The sequence below is a fragment of the Temnothorax americanus genome, unplaced genomic scaffold (assembly GCF_048541705.1).
Source record: "Temnothorax americanus isolate GAGA-0224 unplaced genomic scaffold, ASM4854170v1 Scaffold26, whole genome shotgun sequence".
Taxonomy (NCBI): Eukaryota; Metazoa; Arthropoda; class Insecta; order Hymenoptera; family Formicidae; genus Temnothorax; species Temnothorax americanus.
In genome coordinates, this window is record NW_027509401.1 from 1,702,592 (window position 1) to 1,721,650 (window position 19,059).

Below are 19,059 nucleotides of genomic sequence, written 5' to 3' on the forward strand. Positions count from 1 at the left end.
AAATTCGAGAAGATTGAAAGTTGAAGGAATTGCGACGATTGAAAATCAAGAATTGATATTCGGAAGGAGGTGAGACTTGACTCTTGATAATTTCATTCTCAAAAAGCATTCTCCGAAGTACATAACAGTACGTAACGGCTTCTTATAAATTATATATTGCCGTATGCTCCGCGATTGCAAAAGCCTAATACGTATTTTAGCAGTCGGCACCGAGGCGCGGCTTTAATTATTTATCCGCCGTTTTGAAATTCAGTGGTATCGACGCACGATACATTCGTCGACGTGACGTGGTATAGCCAGCTCGCGCAGGGCATCGAGCATTCTCGGGAAATGGAACTTAGTTCGAGACAATCCGCAATCTCGCGATGGAATTGCGCGAGAGGGCGGATGACGTCGAGGCAGGTCGTGGCTCGTGTTAAAGTGGAAATAGTGGCTCGGCAATGTAGACGGAGATTGGCACGGATCCAACGGGTTCATCGCGCCCGGCAGGGGCGACGAAGTCAACTATACGTTAATCTTCTACCAGCGCGCTTTTCATTTTCTGCTCGCCCCCTTTCTGAGTCTTCGAAAGAGGTTCATCCCCGGCTCGATCGACTGTTTCTTGTACTTTTGTCGAAACAACCATCATTTTTATCATTAATGACGAATTCATAATTTAAAAAAGTCTAGTCGTAAAAATATTTAATTTCTTACAGATCTCTCTTGTCAAATATTTTATGTTCACAGGTGACAAGGGTAATAGTTAAATAATTTAAACGAATCTTTTAAACATCCTAGGTAAAAATGCCGTGTATCACTATAGAGAAGCTGTGTGCTCGTATAAATTCCTGAATTAAATTTGGCGACTTTTCAAGAAGTTGATTACACAACAACGCGGCGAACTGCGAGGTCATTTCCGCCTCCTCTTCTCCTTCTTGATTTTTCTTGGATACCAAACTTCTCATCTTTTCCTACATTTACTGTTTCCGTAAAACGTTAATATAGAAAGAAATAAAAGTGTTTTTACTCCGTCATTTACAGATTTTTATCAAGGAAACGAAAAGGAGTACGTGACGCTGTCCAAGATTTTCACGTGATATGTTTCGAGTAAGAAACACCGGAATTTAATTCCTTGAGCTTTCGCATTAAAGTTACTATTTTGAAATCTTTATAAAAGCGAAGTAGTTGTGCTGTCCAAATAAGTAGTTCTAAAGCTACTTCTAAAGAACAAAAATACTGCGCGTTGACGACAACCAACAACCGTCCAGAACTCGAAACTATTTCACTCAAATTAAAAAAAAAAAAAAAAAAAACAATCCCAAATATATCTTAAAAGTATAATCATCTGAAATATGCATAAAAAGTCACGTTTGTTTTATAGAAACTCAGCTCTAAAAAGATTAAAGGTATAAAGATATAGTTATCGCGGGTGAAGGCTTCAGGCGTGATCGCATATTCTATATAATTTATGTTCGACGACAACGGAAGCGAGCGCACGATTTCTGGCGAGTGCATCGGAACGGTGGCAGTTACGGGGATCGAAATTGGCGTGGGTCCAGGATTCGGCAGCCGCGCGACAAGTCGCTTCAGCGTCGTTTCGGTGCCTACAGCGAAAAAGCGAGCGCGGACTCTTTTAAGCTTCTCCGCCCTTCTCGGCCTCGCAACCCATCTCCCGCTGCCGCACCAGCTCGCGACGATTCTTCTCGAGTGCGTTGTGTAGAATACTCTAAATGGAATTGGCCTCGCGCCAGTGAATACTCGCGGTTCTTCGGCAAAATGAGATATTTCGTTCGGCACGCACGACGTACATTTGCGCCTCGCGCCGTTTCTTCGAGCAATTCGCGCGCGTTGATCGCGTGATCTGTGAAACGATTCACGAAGGGAACTCGAGCTCGGAATCTGGCTCTGAACACTTTTGATCGACATAAGTCATCTTCAGTCGTGTGAAGTCATGTAATCTTAAACAACACGCTTTTTTTAATTGCACAATTAAAGAGCATGGTTACTATGTACCTTCAAGATTCGGATTTTGATATTATACTCTAGATAATGTACGTATATTGCGCTGAGCTTCTCGAGTGTAATAAAATCGAGTGCAAATCCTTATTGTGAATTTAAAACTTCAAGTTTTGACGTTGTAGAATTATAATCCAAAATGCTTATAATTAAAACTAAACATTAATATGCAATTGCCTTTTTCGCGAGCTATTCGATAAGAGAATTATGAAAAGTATGCGTAAAGTTATGTTGACATTTACCTCCGTGCACCTCGCAGACCAGGAACAGGTCAGCTCCCTCCGGGTAAGCCTCGAGAAGTTTACTCATGTCTCGCCTCTTCGCATCATAGATTATCGGTTTCGCCGGTGGCACTGTAAACAGAAAAACCGACATGTGAACGATATGCGCATTTTCCAGTTTGAAGAAATGTTTAAAGAGGATAACTTTGTTTCGAAAATTACATTTGCCATTAATATTTATTACATCACATGTTAATGTAATATAAATTATAAAATATACATACATTTGTATGTAAAATATAATATATTTCTAATTCAAAGTAAAAAAATTACTATTTATATACAACGTGTTTTTTCTTTTATTTCGTGAAGGAAAATTATATATGCATTAATGTTTTTGCTTCCAAATAACAAAATACTTTTGCATGGGAAGCATCGCACGTATCTAGCCTTGGGCAACTATAATATAAGCCCGATAAGAAAGGGAAAAGCGCGAGGAAGTGAAGCTGCAACATAACAACAGCACAGCTTTTACTTGATTGACGTCTCTTTTTCTCCCTTCTATCGCCAGCTTGATGCATCCACGATATAGTATAGAGGTAAAACGCAAACAAGTCGACGAGAGACTCATCCCAATATGTCACCCGGATGTCAGATAGGAATTGCCTTCGGCTATTGTCGCGACGACGATGTATGTCGATGACGATGACGTCGATCGATGGTGTACGCTCCATTCGCTCGTGCTTCCTCTTCCTTTCGGGAAGGCGCAGCAAACGCGGAAAAAGATCACGTTCGCAAAGACGAACTTTCGCGATACGGCAAACTCAATAAGACCATCTTCGACGCACGGCGAAATATTCTGACTTGGTTTACTCGGTTTTGCGGCGACACGTGCAACCGCCTTCGCGCGATCTCGATCACAGTCGTACGGTTGCAAACTATACGCAGGGCTCGACTGTATCCTCGAAGCGGCGATATTCTCGCGCGGAATCGAGGCTTCGTGAGGATCGTTATGTAGATAGTCCGAATCACCGCACTTCGCTCTCGAGTGAGGTGCCGCGTGCCACCATGTCGACGGCGTGACTTGTTTGTTCATATCGTCGACGACCGTATTCAGGCTGTATCCGAAGTACGTGGCGATATTTTTGAAACGTGTTCTATGAGCACAAACAAAAGTCGGTAAGTATTGTCGACCTGCGTTCAAAGTTAGGCACGAGGCAAAATAAAAAATGTAACGAGCACGATACAAAATGTAGAAATTTGAATTTCATACAAATAGCAGCGCGTGAATATATGCATTCAAGCCTCATTAGACATTAAGTTATCTTCAATTTATAGATTTAGCATCATGGATTTAAATTTAAAAGAAAAATTATCAATTATTTTGAGTTTTCTAAACTCAGCAATTAAATAAAGAAAAAAAAGAGGAGACGAGCACATTTACGTTATCGCAGAACATAAAAGCAATTAAGACTAATTCAACTACAATTACAAATCGTTCATCGTTCATCGTTCATCGCAAGAAGATATCGCCCCATCACGATTAAATTAGCGATGCGGAAAGAATTCAATAATCGTTGTCCGAATAATTGCCGTTTCCGACATGCGATACGATCGCCGTCGGCTCGAATCGACATGTTGAAGAGCAGAAACTTCAACGGAAGTGGAAAGGAGCGCTCCGTTCCCACGGGATTCCGCAGACGGACGTCGTAATCTCGACGGAGATTACACGAGGGCGGCGCAAGACGACGCTTTAGTGGCGCTAATACCCGGCATTCACGGTCTTTTATAGCGGCGTTTATCCGTCGGGAAGATATCCACCGGTCGTCCCATCCTTTCCCGAAGCGCGTATTTTCCTCGCCTCGAAACCCCGTCGACCATTGTTACGCTGACAATTGACTCGCTTGTGAAAAAAAAAACCCGTAAGGTGCAGTGCTCGATGTCCCATCAGAGAGAATCGCGCACGTCTGACACATAACGAACCTTTACTACTTCTTTGTCGCGGAATACCTACGAATAATATTGCCATATCTGCGACTCTTACTACAACTCGTTCATCTGTCACAAGGATTTCTGTCGAGATGTTTAATGTTAAAAAAAAAGGCGAAATCAAGTTAAATTAAGTCTTCGAAGTAAAATCATTTTCGCGCGTATAATTATAAAATTATAGTACAATCGAATGTATAATGTATGAAAAACCTCTTGATATTACACACACACATATTGTGCGTTAATTCTTTATTTATAACATTAATTAAAAATTGATTAACTATATTCGTTATATTTGCCGTAAGAAACTTTTATGCCAACTACTAGTGATCGATATCACATCATATTTTGTACATTTCGTAATGATCCGGTATCACATATGTAAAACCATATTAATGCTAATTAGCAATAACTTCGCGTTAGCTTTCCACGATTAATTACAGAATAAATCGCCGTCACAGAGGCTAATCTCATGAATATTCAAGCGATCGTTAGTAGTATAACTGACGTAATAGACCGATACACAAGCGACCCGCCTAAAAACGCCACCTTATCAAAGTCGAGCTATTGATAGCGCGGAAATAGCGGTACGTGTTGCATGAAGAGCCTTTCCTCACGTTCGTGGCATCCTGGTGAGAATTGTTCATTAATCTTCCCGCACCCGATTCACCCTCCGGCCGAGTTTTGCATATTTATTACCGTCTCCGTGCGGTCGTGGAACGGCTGTTTTGGTATTCGGCCTGTTACATCGTGTGCTCGCGGCATCGAAACCCCGCTAAAATCCGTCTAAAGTCGTACAAAGCGCTCCGTACAAAGCCAGCTCCGTGTGTGGCACAACCCGGGACAATCTCCGTCTCTTTCTCTCTTTCTTTCTTTCGTTGCCCTTCTCGCCTCACAGCTTGCGAATATGATTTGCGGTATTCACGTGTCTTCCTCCGAGAGAAAGAGGGATGAGTGAACTGTCGTGTGGCTCACGTAGACGGTGGGTGTAAGCCACCGGGGTTCGCACCCCGCGAATCCCGTTCGACGTTTCCCTCAGACTTTCGCGAGGTAGAACGGTAAAGCGAGACGGCGGTAACATATGCGGACCTCGGGTATCGCTCGCGAAACTTTTACTGAAATTCTCTACTGTGCAGAGAGCCAACGGGATACGCCGCTGTCTTGTCGGTATACGACCGGTTATAAATGGGAGACACGAGGTGGTGCACCTGAAAAGTCGGTGCTTGCTAGCTTCTTCCAAGGATCGTGTTTCGCTGTGTGCTGCTCTTCTTTTTCTTCCTTCTTTTTATGGACCGCTGCAAACATGGTCGAGCATTGCGCAAATGTCTACCGTGATTTTCCGGAACACCATTCACGGAACAAGAGCGTTAGAAAGTATCAGTGTCAGTCCCATTGTTCAGTTAGCCAACTATGAACATTTATTTTTATTTCACTAACTGCATTATACTTCATACTAAACTCATCTTTTGTTTTAATATCAAATTTAAAATCATTACTCCTTAACGAGATAAAAGATAGATCTGTGTTTTTCCAACACCCTGCTATTATGCACCTAATAATTTTAGAGACCAAAACCCCAAAAGGCATTTAACCACCATCCGGCAAATCAACAGGCCGTTGTTCAGTGTTTAGGGCTCGGGAGGTCGATCAGAAAATCGAGAGAAGAATTTACTCGGTGGGCGCACAAATCTGCCGCGTCTACGAGGGTCAGCGTCGAGGAACGAGATGGGGATCGATGAGCGAGCTTCCGGCCCACGGGACTGAAAATCTCACTGGACGCGCGCCGCGCCGCGCTTCCAACGACAACGTGTAAACCGTTCGGCCGGCAACACAATGGCGGGCCGGAGGTCCGACGGAGCGAGGAAAATATATTGCTAATAGGGTTTGCAACACGGCCCGTTAGTCGAGAGTAATGCCTTACCACGGGGTGGCACACGTTAAGCTCGTTTAACGAACCATCCCACCCATCGCCTCCTCTCGCTCGCACTCCTCGCACTCCTCGCTTTCTATCTCTTTCTTTCGCTCCCACCGCCCCTCACCTTTCGCCTTTTTTGCCCTTCTACTCTCCTGCGTTCGTGCTTCCGTAGACGTCGATTAGATTTATGGACTTCCATCGTGTGTCACGCGCTTGCCCTCTCGTCGCCGTGCTCTCGTTCGTCGAGGGATTTCATCTTGCAGCCGCGATAACCGCACGTGACCGTTTCGAGTCTCTCGATTAGAGAGGTATTCTTCTTCGTAAATCGAATAGAACGGATTGCCCGTCGCTTTTACGCGACTTTAGTGAGTTATTACCTTCTGATGCACTTCGAGGTCAAAGTAATCGCGAAAGCTATATATAATCTTATCACTAACACTATTTTAGAAACGATTCTCGATATTATAATATATCTTTATGTAATTTATATAGTTTTTGTATTTACTTATTATTGCACAAACATAACACGCAAGGTATCCTGTCAAGATAGGTGTGCGCGCGATTCTCTGTTCTCTCTCTCTCTCTCTCTCTCTCTCTCTCTCTCTCCCTCTCTCTCTCTCTTTCTTTCTTTCTCTTTCTATACGTACGAAGGATATACGAATCATAAAACTATATGGAAGTAGAGTCTACAGCGCACCTTGAGTCCCGTCACGTTCGACAGATGCCCAAATGACTCTTCGAAGTGCTAACGTCCCGCTCTGCTCCTTATTTCATCGACTATGTACATCACCCCGGCGACGACTCCAACGGTGCCATGTTTGACCCCGCATGTGCTGCGCGCAAACATTGGATGCGCGCAACGTGGGGTTACATCCGCAATATCTCTTGCGAAACACATTTTCCTTAGCACGTAGATTCCATACGATAAACTAAGAAAATTGCTCGAAAACGTGCGTAGCGGAAGTGATTAAAATTTTAACACTATTAACTGTTAATGTATTTAGAATTTAAAATAATTTTGCACAAAAATTGTCGTTACGTAAACGAGTTCAGAGAAATATCGATTTACCAAGATTTTTATTTTCTGTTACGTTTATCTTAGGTCACTCTTTGTGCGGAGATAATAATTTAATAAAAATTTATTATTTCAGAATATAGTATATACATTTTTAGTTTTAAACTTTCTGTGTTATGCTTCTATATTATATTTTAATATTTCCCCCCATAGTTAATTAAAATTAAATAAATTAAAAGCGAGAGAAAGAAAGAGACAAAGATAAAGGAAATAATCGGTATAATCTAGTCCACAATTATAAACTAATCATTAAAAATGTCTCGATTAGTAACGTTCGTTCGTTCTCGACGTTCTACGTGTGAACCTTTGTAAACCCTTGTGAACTCTGATGAACCCTTATGAAAAGGGCTACTTTCTCCAGCTTATTCATGCAGAATCTAGGTAATGCGAGACGTGCTTGATCCGAGACACCTCGTATACGACACTACGTGCGTTCATAGCGTGAGCGAGTGTGCGTTTGTATGTGTGTTAGATACACGTACATATACACAGGTGCATCCCAGAGATGCACCTATCTTCCTCGCCACGAGCCGGATGCACCATTTGCGCGATATTCTCCGACGCTATCGGCGCGGGACGTGCTCAGACGTGCATCCTTTCTCCCGTTACCTCTTTATGAGCACGCCCGCTATAGATTCAAAGGCGTACCTACCGTCGTCCATCCCCTACGAGCTACGAAACCAGGCAGCACGCGCCTTGACAGTCTGTGACAATTACTACACCTCAGCCGTCAGTATGTCGCTTTTCTTTTTCTTCCTCTCGTTTGACATCGCTTGTCCGTTCCGAGAGCCACGATTGGCCCAATTCTGATCAGCGGAGGTCGTCTTTCTTTCATGGTCCGAGATCGTGGAACAACATGTCTTATACAAAATTTTTACGCTTTAAATATTTTATATATTTTGTGTAAAAAAGAAATATTTTTAAAATATTATATATACCGAAATATATATATAATGTTTTATAAACTAATAGCGTTTTTCACTGGCAGAGCCGGTGCGCACTCAATGCACATTAAAGCCGTCGTACACAAACCAACGTAAAGTGTATGTTCAATATAATCGGGTTAAATCATGAAATCCTCAATATTCTTTATTGCACTATTTGGTAAAATATGTACTGAGTATTTTATCAGTCGAAATATTTGCATTTTACTTTAAATATTAGAGACTTAAATCAGTGTACAACGGCTTTAATGTGCACTGAGTGCGCACCAGTTCTGCCAGTGAAAAACGCTATTAGAGAAATGTTTTAAAAACGTTTGTTTGAATTTTAGACTAAAGGAGCTATAATTAGAGGCATCAAAGATCAAAATTAAAAAAATAATAATAAATTTTTATCCGTCAATTAATTACAAATAAATTTTGTTCGTACTTACTTGAGATTTACCCGTCAAGATAATTAATGATTGTAATAAGATACGCGCGCGCTTCACCAAAAATTCGAGAGACAAAAATTATATTGATCGCCGGCTTTCGTCAGTACGGGAATCTCGACAAATTCGAAAAGTATGATTTGTCGGTTCTGGTGAATGCGACAGAAATGCACAATGTAGCATGCGATCCGATAGAGAGGCTACGGCGAAAAAGTAATGAAACATCGCGCGTGTATTAGTGCATTACTAACGGTATTATCCTGGGAAAATTATTGCCAGGGCGAGGTAATACCTGCCATATTTCAGGCATTACGAATATTGCGATATGGCCACCGTATTTTAAGAACGATAGTTTTATCGCTCGACGTTATGATACCCGGTCCGCTGCGTCTATCCTTTTTTACGCTATTCGACGTGTATCGATTAAATATTGCGAACATGAATGACACAGCAACCTGACGAAGAAACATTTTCCAGCATCAAGTATGCAAATTTGTCCTGCATAAATAATCTTTAAAATACTTGCCACATTTAAATGGAAAAATTGCAAAGCATCGTTAAAGTGATTTTTTAAAGAAACACTGACAGCTTCGATAAAATATTTGGTAATTGCAAACACGAATATAAAAAAAAATCTCGGTATTCTCTTTATTATATTTCACGCTAATGGATTATTACCACATAAATTTAAAGGTTGTTGTACAAAGAATTACAATCTTTCATTCATCCAATTTCTTGTATCTTTACCCTAAAAAAGAATGTATAATTTTCGATACAACTTATAGATATTTCCCGAGAGAAGAGGTCGATATTACTTCAGAATAACTATATCGTGACCTTTTAGAGCGTTGAACTTTCCTAACGAGATACCCTATGCTACGTGTGTAACGTCGACATTATTTCGATGTCACATCTCAAGGAGGGAGTGTCAAAGAATCATTTATCACCACGTTATGGCGCAACGGATGCAAGATATCTGCTCGAGGCAACCCGCCGACGATCGACGAGACACTTCTACAAATATTTATGACGCGAGCAGAGTACTTTACGCTCTATTTGACAAGTAGGAAACGTGTACGTGTCGCAAGCGAATCGAGTTTACCCCAAGAAATAAAGTGGCAAAGTAAGAAGGCACGTGGGATCGATAGTCATGTTGTTGCGCGTCATTGAGAATTATTACTCATAAACTTGGCTCAATCTTGATCGTGTCGTAACTGCGAAATCGTCTTACGGTCAACGATATTCGTCGATTCGCAGCAATTTCGGGAAATATGATGAAAAATAACAGCATCATTTCTGCATGACATAATTACCTTTCCAAAAAAGCTCATTTACCATCTACATGATTTACTTTACAATTATTGGAAATTTTTTCTTGGAACAGACACAATATGAAGAACGTTTTCATCGAATCATGTAAAATATCAGAATTAAAATTTTTCTCACGCGTCTTTTTACCGTAAATGCCACTACGTGATTGCGGAGAGAAAAAAAAAGAAAGCACAGAGTAAAGTTATTAAAACGCATGCGTCTAAAAAAATACAGAAACATACGTGGTGCCGTGACGTGATCGCGCGCTCGAAAGGCGGAAAATACCCGAAATTCAGACTTATTGAATTCTTGCAGCGGGTTGCATTCTCTTATACGCGTGTGGGCGCACACGATGCTGACGCGAAGGCTACGTGTATACCCTCTGAATTATGGACCGTCGAGCACCCTCATTCTCTCTCTCCCTCTCTCACACTCTCATACACTCACATTCACACAATATGATGGTAACGGCCCGCGTCCGCCGCCTCCGTGCGGTTGACGGGCTGCGTGACCTGGGTATCGGACTAAGGCTACGGTAACGATTACTGTTAAAAATTTAGGAAAATTCCTACGACGCCGCCACCGCAGCCGCAGAGCAAATGCTATTTTCATGCGGGCGCGGCGGTCGAAGTGACGGCAATATTCCCGGTCCTGTCGTATTTTCAACCCGCACACGTACACCTTTGTGTGAGCTCGTCCGCCGCCTCTCTCGCCACCGACGACCCCTCGCGCGTTCCGCCGTGAAAAATCTCGCGGCTCGTTGAAAGCCATCGAAATGGGAGAAAGGATCGGATATTTCTCTCGCAATACGAACGAATCCAACTGTGGTATTTGCGAACCAATATTTTTTGGAGAGAGATGGGATGAAAGTAGAAAGGTAGAAAGATTTATTGAAGGCATTGGGAAGTCTTATTCGTAGCGTAATAAGTCGCTTCTGCATACACGTGGAAGATAGAAAGATCATTGTACGTTTTTTAATAAAATTTCTAATAACTGCATAAGATAATGTCTAAGGTAAATTGGAGTCTAATGGACAGAAAATTGAATACGTTTTATAAAATGTATACCTAACATTTCATCCGCAACGATCTGCAGGCAAGATAAATTGGAGGAATTGTTTCGCCGAGTTTCATTCGCTGAAGTTCGAAAACGGCGTTGCTCGGAACGAGAAACGATATTTCTCGCGACAATAGAATTCCAACAACGTTTCTCATTATTTATTAACGGGCAACGGAAAATACGCTCTGCAGCTTGATATTTTTATCACAGAAGCGTTTCATAAAGCACGCGCCGTCGTAGTTCAGCCGGCGACGGAATTAAAGCACTCTCTCGTTGCAAATTGATGCGACCCCGAAACGCACACGCCGACAACGCGGGGATGCGTTGTTGAACGAACCCGCGTATCTCGGTAGGATTTGCCGGTGAGATCCCTGTTTAATAAAAGCGCGTCTAACTCTTCCCGCCTATAATTTATAAACGTTATTAAAACATCCTTGCGAAACACATGGAATAAAAAACAATTGGTCAAGATACGGATGTGTGTGTGTGTGTGTGTGTGTGTGTGTGTATGCGTGCGTGCGTGCGTGCGTGTGTGTGTGTGTGTGTGTGTGTGTGTGTGCGCGCGTGTGTGCGTGCGTGTGTGTGTGTGTGTGAATGTCTCTAATATACGCTCTCGTTTCTCTCTTTTTTATCTATGGAAGTCGTGAAAAGGGATTTACATTGAACGTTTTATTAACTAACGGCGGCGTAATAATAAAAAGTCGGCTTTCCTTCGCCGTTTGTTCCTTCGCATCCATTTGCGGGATCCACACGCCTGTTTATTTTCGAAAGTGGCCACTTATCCGGCTACTCGATTTCTCTCGCCAAGAGTCGAGAAGGCCACCGCTTGCTATCCCGACATCGTAAATCCTTCTTGATCTGAAGGAACTCTCGACCACGAGAAGGAGGAAGGGAAGCGGTCCTTTGGGTATTTCTTTCTTCTTGGTGTATAGCCATTAAAATCTCTCGCGTAGTAGAAATTGCCGGTGATACACCGTAATTGTACGTAACAAGATTTTTACGATTTAAAAAAAGAGTGCAGACAAGTAAAATTAAAGATTTTGCAATTATTAGAAAGTACGTTATTAGAAAGATATTTTTAATCGCGAGGATATTTATAATATTTTCTTAATAGAAGCCATTTATTATAAGTATTTATGGTTTTACGTCGTTAATTTCATCTATAAATTATTCGTGTGGAATTTGCTGCTAATCTAAAGCGCCGTATCGTAATTATATTGTCGCTCAAACTTTAGTTTAGAGTTTGCGTTTATTGCAGCCAAGTACCTCCTATTGCGTCGATACATTGAATGCTTCCAAGTTATTGGTGAGTTGGATTTCAAATCATATTATAGATAAACGCAAATTATATATTGTAGATAAACGTAAGAAATCTTGAATATATGATATAATACTATCATGAGTAATTGTTTTCCAAATAAATACAATTAACTAATCTACATCTAACATGTTTGGGAGAAAGCTCTTTCTATCTAAAGCTGATTTTTATCGACTGTGCTTATCGGATAAGAGAAGCGACTATCGAGTAAGAACTTCTGAATTCTTTATATAAAGTTGTATAGTAACTAGAAGTTTCCACCAGATAGCAAACTCGATCGTCTGACAAGTACGTTGATCAGAACCCCGGAATATCAATCTAAATCGTATTTTCGCTAATTTTCAATTAAATCCGTCCTCATTATAATACAAAATGTACGTATAATAATAATAAAAAAAAAATTTGCACGTGCTTTTTCATCGAAAATGACAATTATAACGCAATAGTTCTTAGAGGCCTCTTTAGCTTAATTATTTCTTTATTAATTTAAAAAATTAATTATAATGTTTACTGTACTCGAAAAGATATACCTATTACTTTACTTCCTCTAACATTCAAAGATTACAAATATTAACCAAATTTTACAAACAGAAGCAACCAATTCCATCTAACGAGATAGGAGGAAAAATAAGAGAAACGAAAGGAACTTGATCGAGTTACTCAAAGTGCAAGTCTTAATTAACGGAAGGTAAATCATGGTGTTCGATTTAGTTGTCTCGCATGCACCGACCTTTTACGGATGCACTCGATAACGAATTATCAAAGAACGAGCATTAATTTCTCAGAGCAGCGATCCGAATGACGTTATTAGTTTCGCAATTACCTGAAAAAGCTTCCTCATCTAACGAGGAGAGAAAAAAGAAAGACCGTTTAACGATTTCGCATCGATAGGTAGTCAAAGATAATTTCCATATTACAGATAAATATGTATATAATATTCAGTTATATAATATCCAATATTTCTCCATCGTACAGTTATCGTAGCAATATCATCACGCGAGCTTTTCCATCCTTGTACGCTATAAAGACATCGTAATTGCATCGCAATAAAAACTCGAGATGATCATAGACACATCTTTCCCGTTATTGTATTTTGCGATCGAACCAACGCGAATTTTCACGATCGTCAAATCGCATGTCAGTGACACCGTATAATCACGAATAAAACGAACGAATAAACGATAAGTCGGCGAGATAATACGACACTGCGTTTCCAATCCCGTCGTTTTCTATCCCGATCGACTTCCCGCCCGCAGTTGCGGATTTCTACTTACAACGAGTGCACCGCCGGGAAAAGTTTGAATCGCGGTTTTTATTCCGCACGGGCAATTCCGCTATAGCGCTCGTCTGACTTTGAACTGTCGTATTTTCCTTCGGTAATTACTCCAGAAAAATTCGTCCTAAAAAATGCTGACAAGACATTCCGTGACTTTTGTTCAATCGAAGAGCGTAATCCGCCACGTTCGATAATGCCCATCAAATTTTTTTATCGAGTGCCGTTTCGTCGAAGAGTTTAATCGTGCGCGTGCGATTTTTTCGTACAAGTCAAACTGTCAATGTGTCGCAGAATTTCTACGTGCACTTTTGGATATAATCCTTCACTATCTTCTTTTTCCCAAAATAAAAATGATAATAAAACCAGCGTTTATTTGTGATAGAAAATTATTGTAGTAATCCAGACTAAAAAATGCATTTTCTAACAAATATCCCAAGATACAAAAACATAAAAAAAAACAAAAATAAATCCGCAGTCAATGTAATTAAACGAATGATTTGAGAAGATACATTTTTGTTTTATATCTCTTTACATTGTTTTCTCGCTGAGTTTTAAAGATTTTGCTCTAGTCAAGCGATCAGTACGAACAGTTGCAATAAACTGACCTACATTTACGCGCGCCATCAGCTGATTGTCAGTAAACGTTGTGTGTGTTTCAGCTCGCAGAAAAGTCATAACAATTTGAATGGACACTTGAAATATGAGATCTTATCTCCGATAGATTTGTACGGATTTTTCCAGATGAGTTATCTGCTAGATATTCAATTAAATAGAAAGTAATTTTTTTGCAAAATTGGTTGCTATATATATACACGTGGCTACAAATGTCTCTGATCTAAAATGTGACATCATACGCGCCGCGCTTTAGAAACTTTGCCGCATTTTAAAGCCGAATTTTCGTGAAAAGACCATCATTCCACTTCTCGTAAGAGCGCGATTGTTTTATTCTGGCAGCCGACTCGCAAAATCTCGTCGATTAATTAACAAGAATAATGATTTTCGGGAAATAATTCGCGAGATACTATAGATTTATTACTTAAAATAAAATTTGTTTATCCGGAAAGAGAGATAGTACTCTCAGATGTTGTGGCGAATATTCTACGTGCTGGCGGACATAGTTTCATACTTGAATCAACAAGAATGATACCCCATAGATTTAGCTGTTTGGTTACTGTACATATTAATTGCATAATAAATGCACATATCCACTGTCAACGTATACTTGACGTATACTTGGATTATTTTTCCTATTTCGTCTCGACTCAAAGGTCACTTGTCAAACGCGAATAATCAATGTCACGACTGGAGAAATAGAGAGATGAATAGAAAGAAATTAGAGATAAGGTAACATGACTAGGATGAGCAGCGCAAACGTAAGGATCGCGGATCACGTTTTCTCCCGCATCGGAAAGAACGTTCGTAAAACTTGCAATTTCCGCGTAAGGTGCAAACCGTAAAACATTGCGGTGTTTCTATTTCGACACGACGAAACGACGGCGATTTGATCCGGTCTTCCCGCCGCTTCTCGGAACTTTCACCGACAGCGGATCGCGCGCTTTTAATACAATTTTTATGGCCGCCCGAAGAAGATATAGTGGATCGTGACAGGACGATCAAGAGATGGGAATGGAAGAAGAGGAAGGGGATGATCGAGAAAAAAGGACTTGGACCGTAGATCGAATATTCGTGGCACGTTTTGTAATTTATACAGGCTTTTATCTTCGAAACGGATTAAGGCGACGAATGTGGCGATAAAGGATCGATCGCGGGACGCGAAAATTGTACCCAAAGGACACGAAAATTGCGCTCTTAGGACGAAATGGAGAGAAAGAGGGAAAAAGAACACGGCGATATTTTTATTAAAATAAAAAAAATTATCTAAAAACATATAATAACACTAATTTGGTTTTATGTTAAAAGAAATAACTGTAAATTCTACTTTGAAAATTTTCTTTTTCTCTTACTATATATATTCACAAATAATTAAATTATATTAGAATAAACGTTTCGTAGGGCTGTCAAAAACTTTCCTCTCTTGCCCCTTTATAATTTCTATTTTATATATCTCATATAGTGAGTGCAGAAATGTAGCAGCGCTTTCAACATAATCATGCATGATACACCGACAGTTTTCGTTGAAGGACGTTGTTCACCTACGTTGCGACGCGACGAATTATTTCGATATCGCGCGAGTCATGATCGTCGTCAAGGATAGAAGAGAGAACGCTATCCCCGCGCGCAAAATTTATATTCATGAGTGGGAGAGCACGATCACTTTGATATATCTCGTCGAAGGCACCAGGTGGATCGTGTGCGACCAGACAAAGAATGCGTATAATGGAGAATCGACGAGCTAGCTGCACCGAGATCCTCCCTCCGAACGAGAACGCAACGTTGTTTCTGAGTTACCCGAGATTTCCCGTCTCGTCTCTTGTATGTCGCGGAAACTCGAGGAATCGAGTTTCCCCTTTTTCCTCGAAGTGTCGCCTTCGAGTGCTTTCATCGCTCGCGTTTTTCCCTTCGTACATACGCCGGAATTTCTTAACCCCTGCGGTCCCAAGTCCCAACGCAACGATGCAACGTCTCTCGTCTTACGGAACGAGAGGAAGACACAACCAAAGAAAAACGACTAGATAAAAATGACGTGCGATGGATTATCTGACTTTCAACAGTTTTCGGATTTTCAAAGACCGTATTCTCAATCTTGTCACTATATCAACAGCTCTCTTCGCGAGACATTATAAACGACATTTTACGATTATACACTAATAAAAAGTAATAGACACAAAATAGACACAAAAATGCTTTATACACCCTACAAATTGAAACAAAACTTTATTCGTAAATAATTTTATCTGTAACATTAATGCACAAATAATGAAAATATTAACACAATATAAATTATATGTTATATATAATGCGCTACAACTTGTTTTTGGTCTTTAGACTTTTGTTTCCACTTTGTGTCGAAAATATATACAATTTCTTTATTACATTATTCCACGACAAATGTTTGAATTAGTGAAACTATTAGCGCCGAACGACTCTGCAGTCACGGTCTTTTATGATTATCCGCAGAATCGATGCTAGCAAACGCGCCTGTCTTTGTACGAAAATATAAACGCGCGGGATTACGGGGGCGATAAAATTTGCCAGCGGCCGCTGGCCGAAGGAGACTATGGGCCACGATGATATCGAGTGCGATATCGAGATTTATCGGACAGCCGTTTTCAGCGCGAATTGAATCTCGAGCTCTACGAATCTTAAATCTTCGTATATCGCCTCTATGTTGTTTTTGTTCTTTTCTATATTTCTATGAAATTTTATTCCTGATTTCGAGACGCAAATCATATAAAAAATTAATTAAAAATTGATTTTTGATATTGTTTTTATAAACTTACATAAAAGTTCTTACATTTTTATTTATAAATGCAATCAAATCACGAAATTTTTGAATGTGGGTAAAATATATATTTATTCTCAGCGATAAATATATTGATCGACGAGAAATCGAAAATAAGCCGAGTCAGACTGTTGATGCTAGACAAGATTGACTACCTGAGTTTTTTTGTTTTGATTTCACGCTGCACCTGTCTAAATACCGAGAATTTTTTCCGATTATTACGTGGCCGAAAATTTTATTTTATTCGTGGTGAAGGAGCGGCTCTTTATTATGGATTACGGACAGCCTTCCGTCGACAAATCGCGGAATATTTCGGTGAATGGTCTGATCGTAAATCGATTCGTGCAGCCGGACGAGATGAAGGAAAACGTTGAATGGTGGAGGATCGCATTGCACGCATTCTCGAGTATCGATCGTATCGACCAGCGGAGGTAGCTCCCTCTCTCTCTCTCTCTCTCTCTCTCTCTCTCTCTCTCTCTCTCTCTCTCTTCCTAACTCCCTCTTTTTCTCACATCCCAGGATTCAATCAGAATCGCTGCCGGCGGTGCCGCGAAGACGGAGCTCAGGAGAATCGCACGAAACGATAAATCTCGATATCCTACTCGATATTACTTGGCCTCGACCAGCGACGGCTGACAAATTTTATCGCGTTCGCTAAATCGTTCTTGCTACTTCACACAATATACACAGTATTTCGTAAGCTTTGTATTACATATATTTCAGAAATATAATCTTTGTTTTCGGGAGAAACTTTTCTAAACGAAGATTCCGTTAAATGCTATTTTGTTCAATTCCCAAATGTTTATTGTTAAGCATTGTAATAATGGTAGCGTTCAGAATTAAAATTTTCTTTTAAAAAATTAAATAAAAGATAAAATTTTATTATCTATTAAAAACATGTATTTTATTTTTAATCGTTTAAAAATTATCAATAATTATTGTACCAATCAATTTACTTAAAAAATATTTTGTTTAAATTTATCTGTCTTCATAGTTTGTATTAAAAAATACAGATGTTGCAAAAAATCTCATCACGATAACTTTCCAAAATCTCAGCAAAAAATTCCGTCGCGATAAGTCCGCATATCGAAGCACCGGACTTCGTTTGAAATGTAGATTTAATCCGTTCCGTTTGATTGCTTTGAATCGAATTGTGCATCGACTTGGAATTATTTTTACATACATTACGTCGTTTGCGAAATAAACCGAGTAGATGCGATAATTATTTTTTTTAACGCAGATTCTTTATTTAAAAAACGTGCAACGCGTAGAATATTCGAATGCGTGGCTGAGAAGGATTATAAAGTTTTTAAAAATAATATACGTGGCACAAAATTTTTCACCAAAAGCATTCTCTATTATCCGGTGTAACAAGCAGCAGCTTGGCTAAACCAAAATATAGTTAATTGATAGGATATCACTAAACATGCGCAAACATAATAACGCAGCGGAAAATTAAAACTCCGAGATTAAAGGAAAAAATGTTCTTCTTATTTAAAATACTGTATGAATACAAAATTTATCTAATTAAATTTAAAATAATCTTCTCACGGATGAGACATATCATTTCAAATGCAGTAAAATTATAGTAATAACATCATAATGTGAATTAGATTATCTTTATATCAAACGTAATAAAAAAAATCGGATGAAGGATGGCAGAGAATGCGAGAACATATTTGGAAGGAAGGTTACACGTGCACCTTGCGCGCAAAGTGAATGGTGACATCAAGGGAGGAACGCGATGGGGCGAGATACCGGGAGAAAGCACGATCATGTCAATGGAAAGCACAGGGGCGAAAAATATTAGGGTGCTCGAGGAGCGAGCAAAGGTGCCGGTTGCGTCACGAGGACACCGGTTTACGAGCCCGTAAAGTTGGCCATTCCTCACCGCGTTCGTGTCTTGTGTGATAACTTTCTCACCGTTTTCACGAAGAAATCGTTCGCGACCGAATTTGCCACTTTTACTAAAAAGTAAAACTGAATTGACAACCCCCGCTACGAGAAAATATGCTAAAAATTTATTGACAAGATTCTTGACATTGTCCAATAAGCAGACTAAACAAACCAACAGATAGCCAGTGCTCACGAAAAAAGGTCACTCCTTGTAAATGGCGTTGTTCAA

At 40.0% G+C, this 19,059-nt stretch overlaps 1 protein-coding gene across 3 annotated transcripts in view; it reads right to left on the reverse strand.

Moving 5' to 3' along the window:
- LOC143899202 (nephrin) overlaps window positions 1-19,059 on the reverse strand; it is a 213,679-nt gene that overhangs the window by 101,608 nt on the left and 93,012 nt on the right. For all 3 annotated transcript variants that reach the window (XM_077409282.1, XM_077409281.1, XM_077409283.1), the window contains one exon: window positions 2,238-2,348. In XM_077409282.1, coding sequence (XP_077265408.1) covers window positions 2,238-2,348 — 111 coding nt within the window. The remainder of the gene's footprint in view (window positions 1-2,237; window positions 2,349-19,059) is intronic.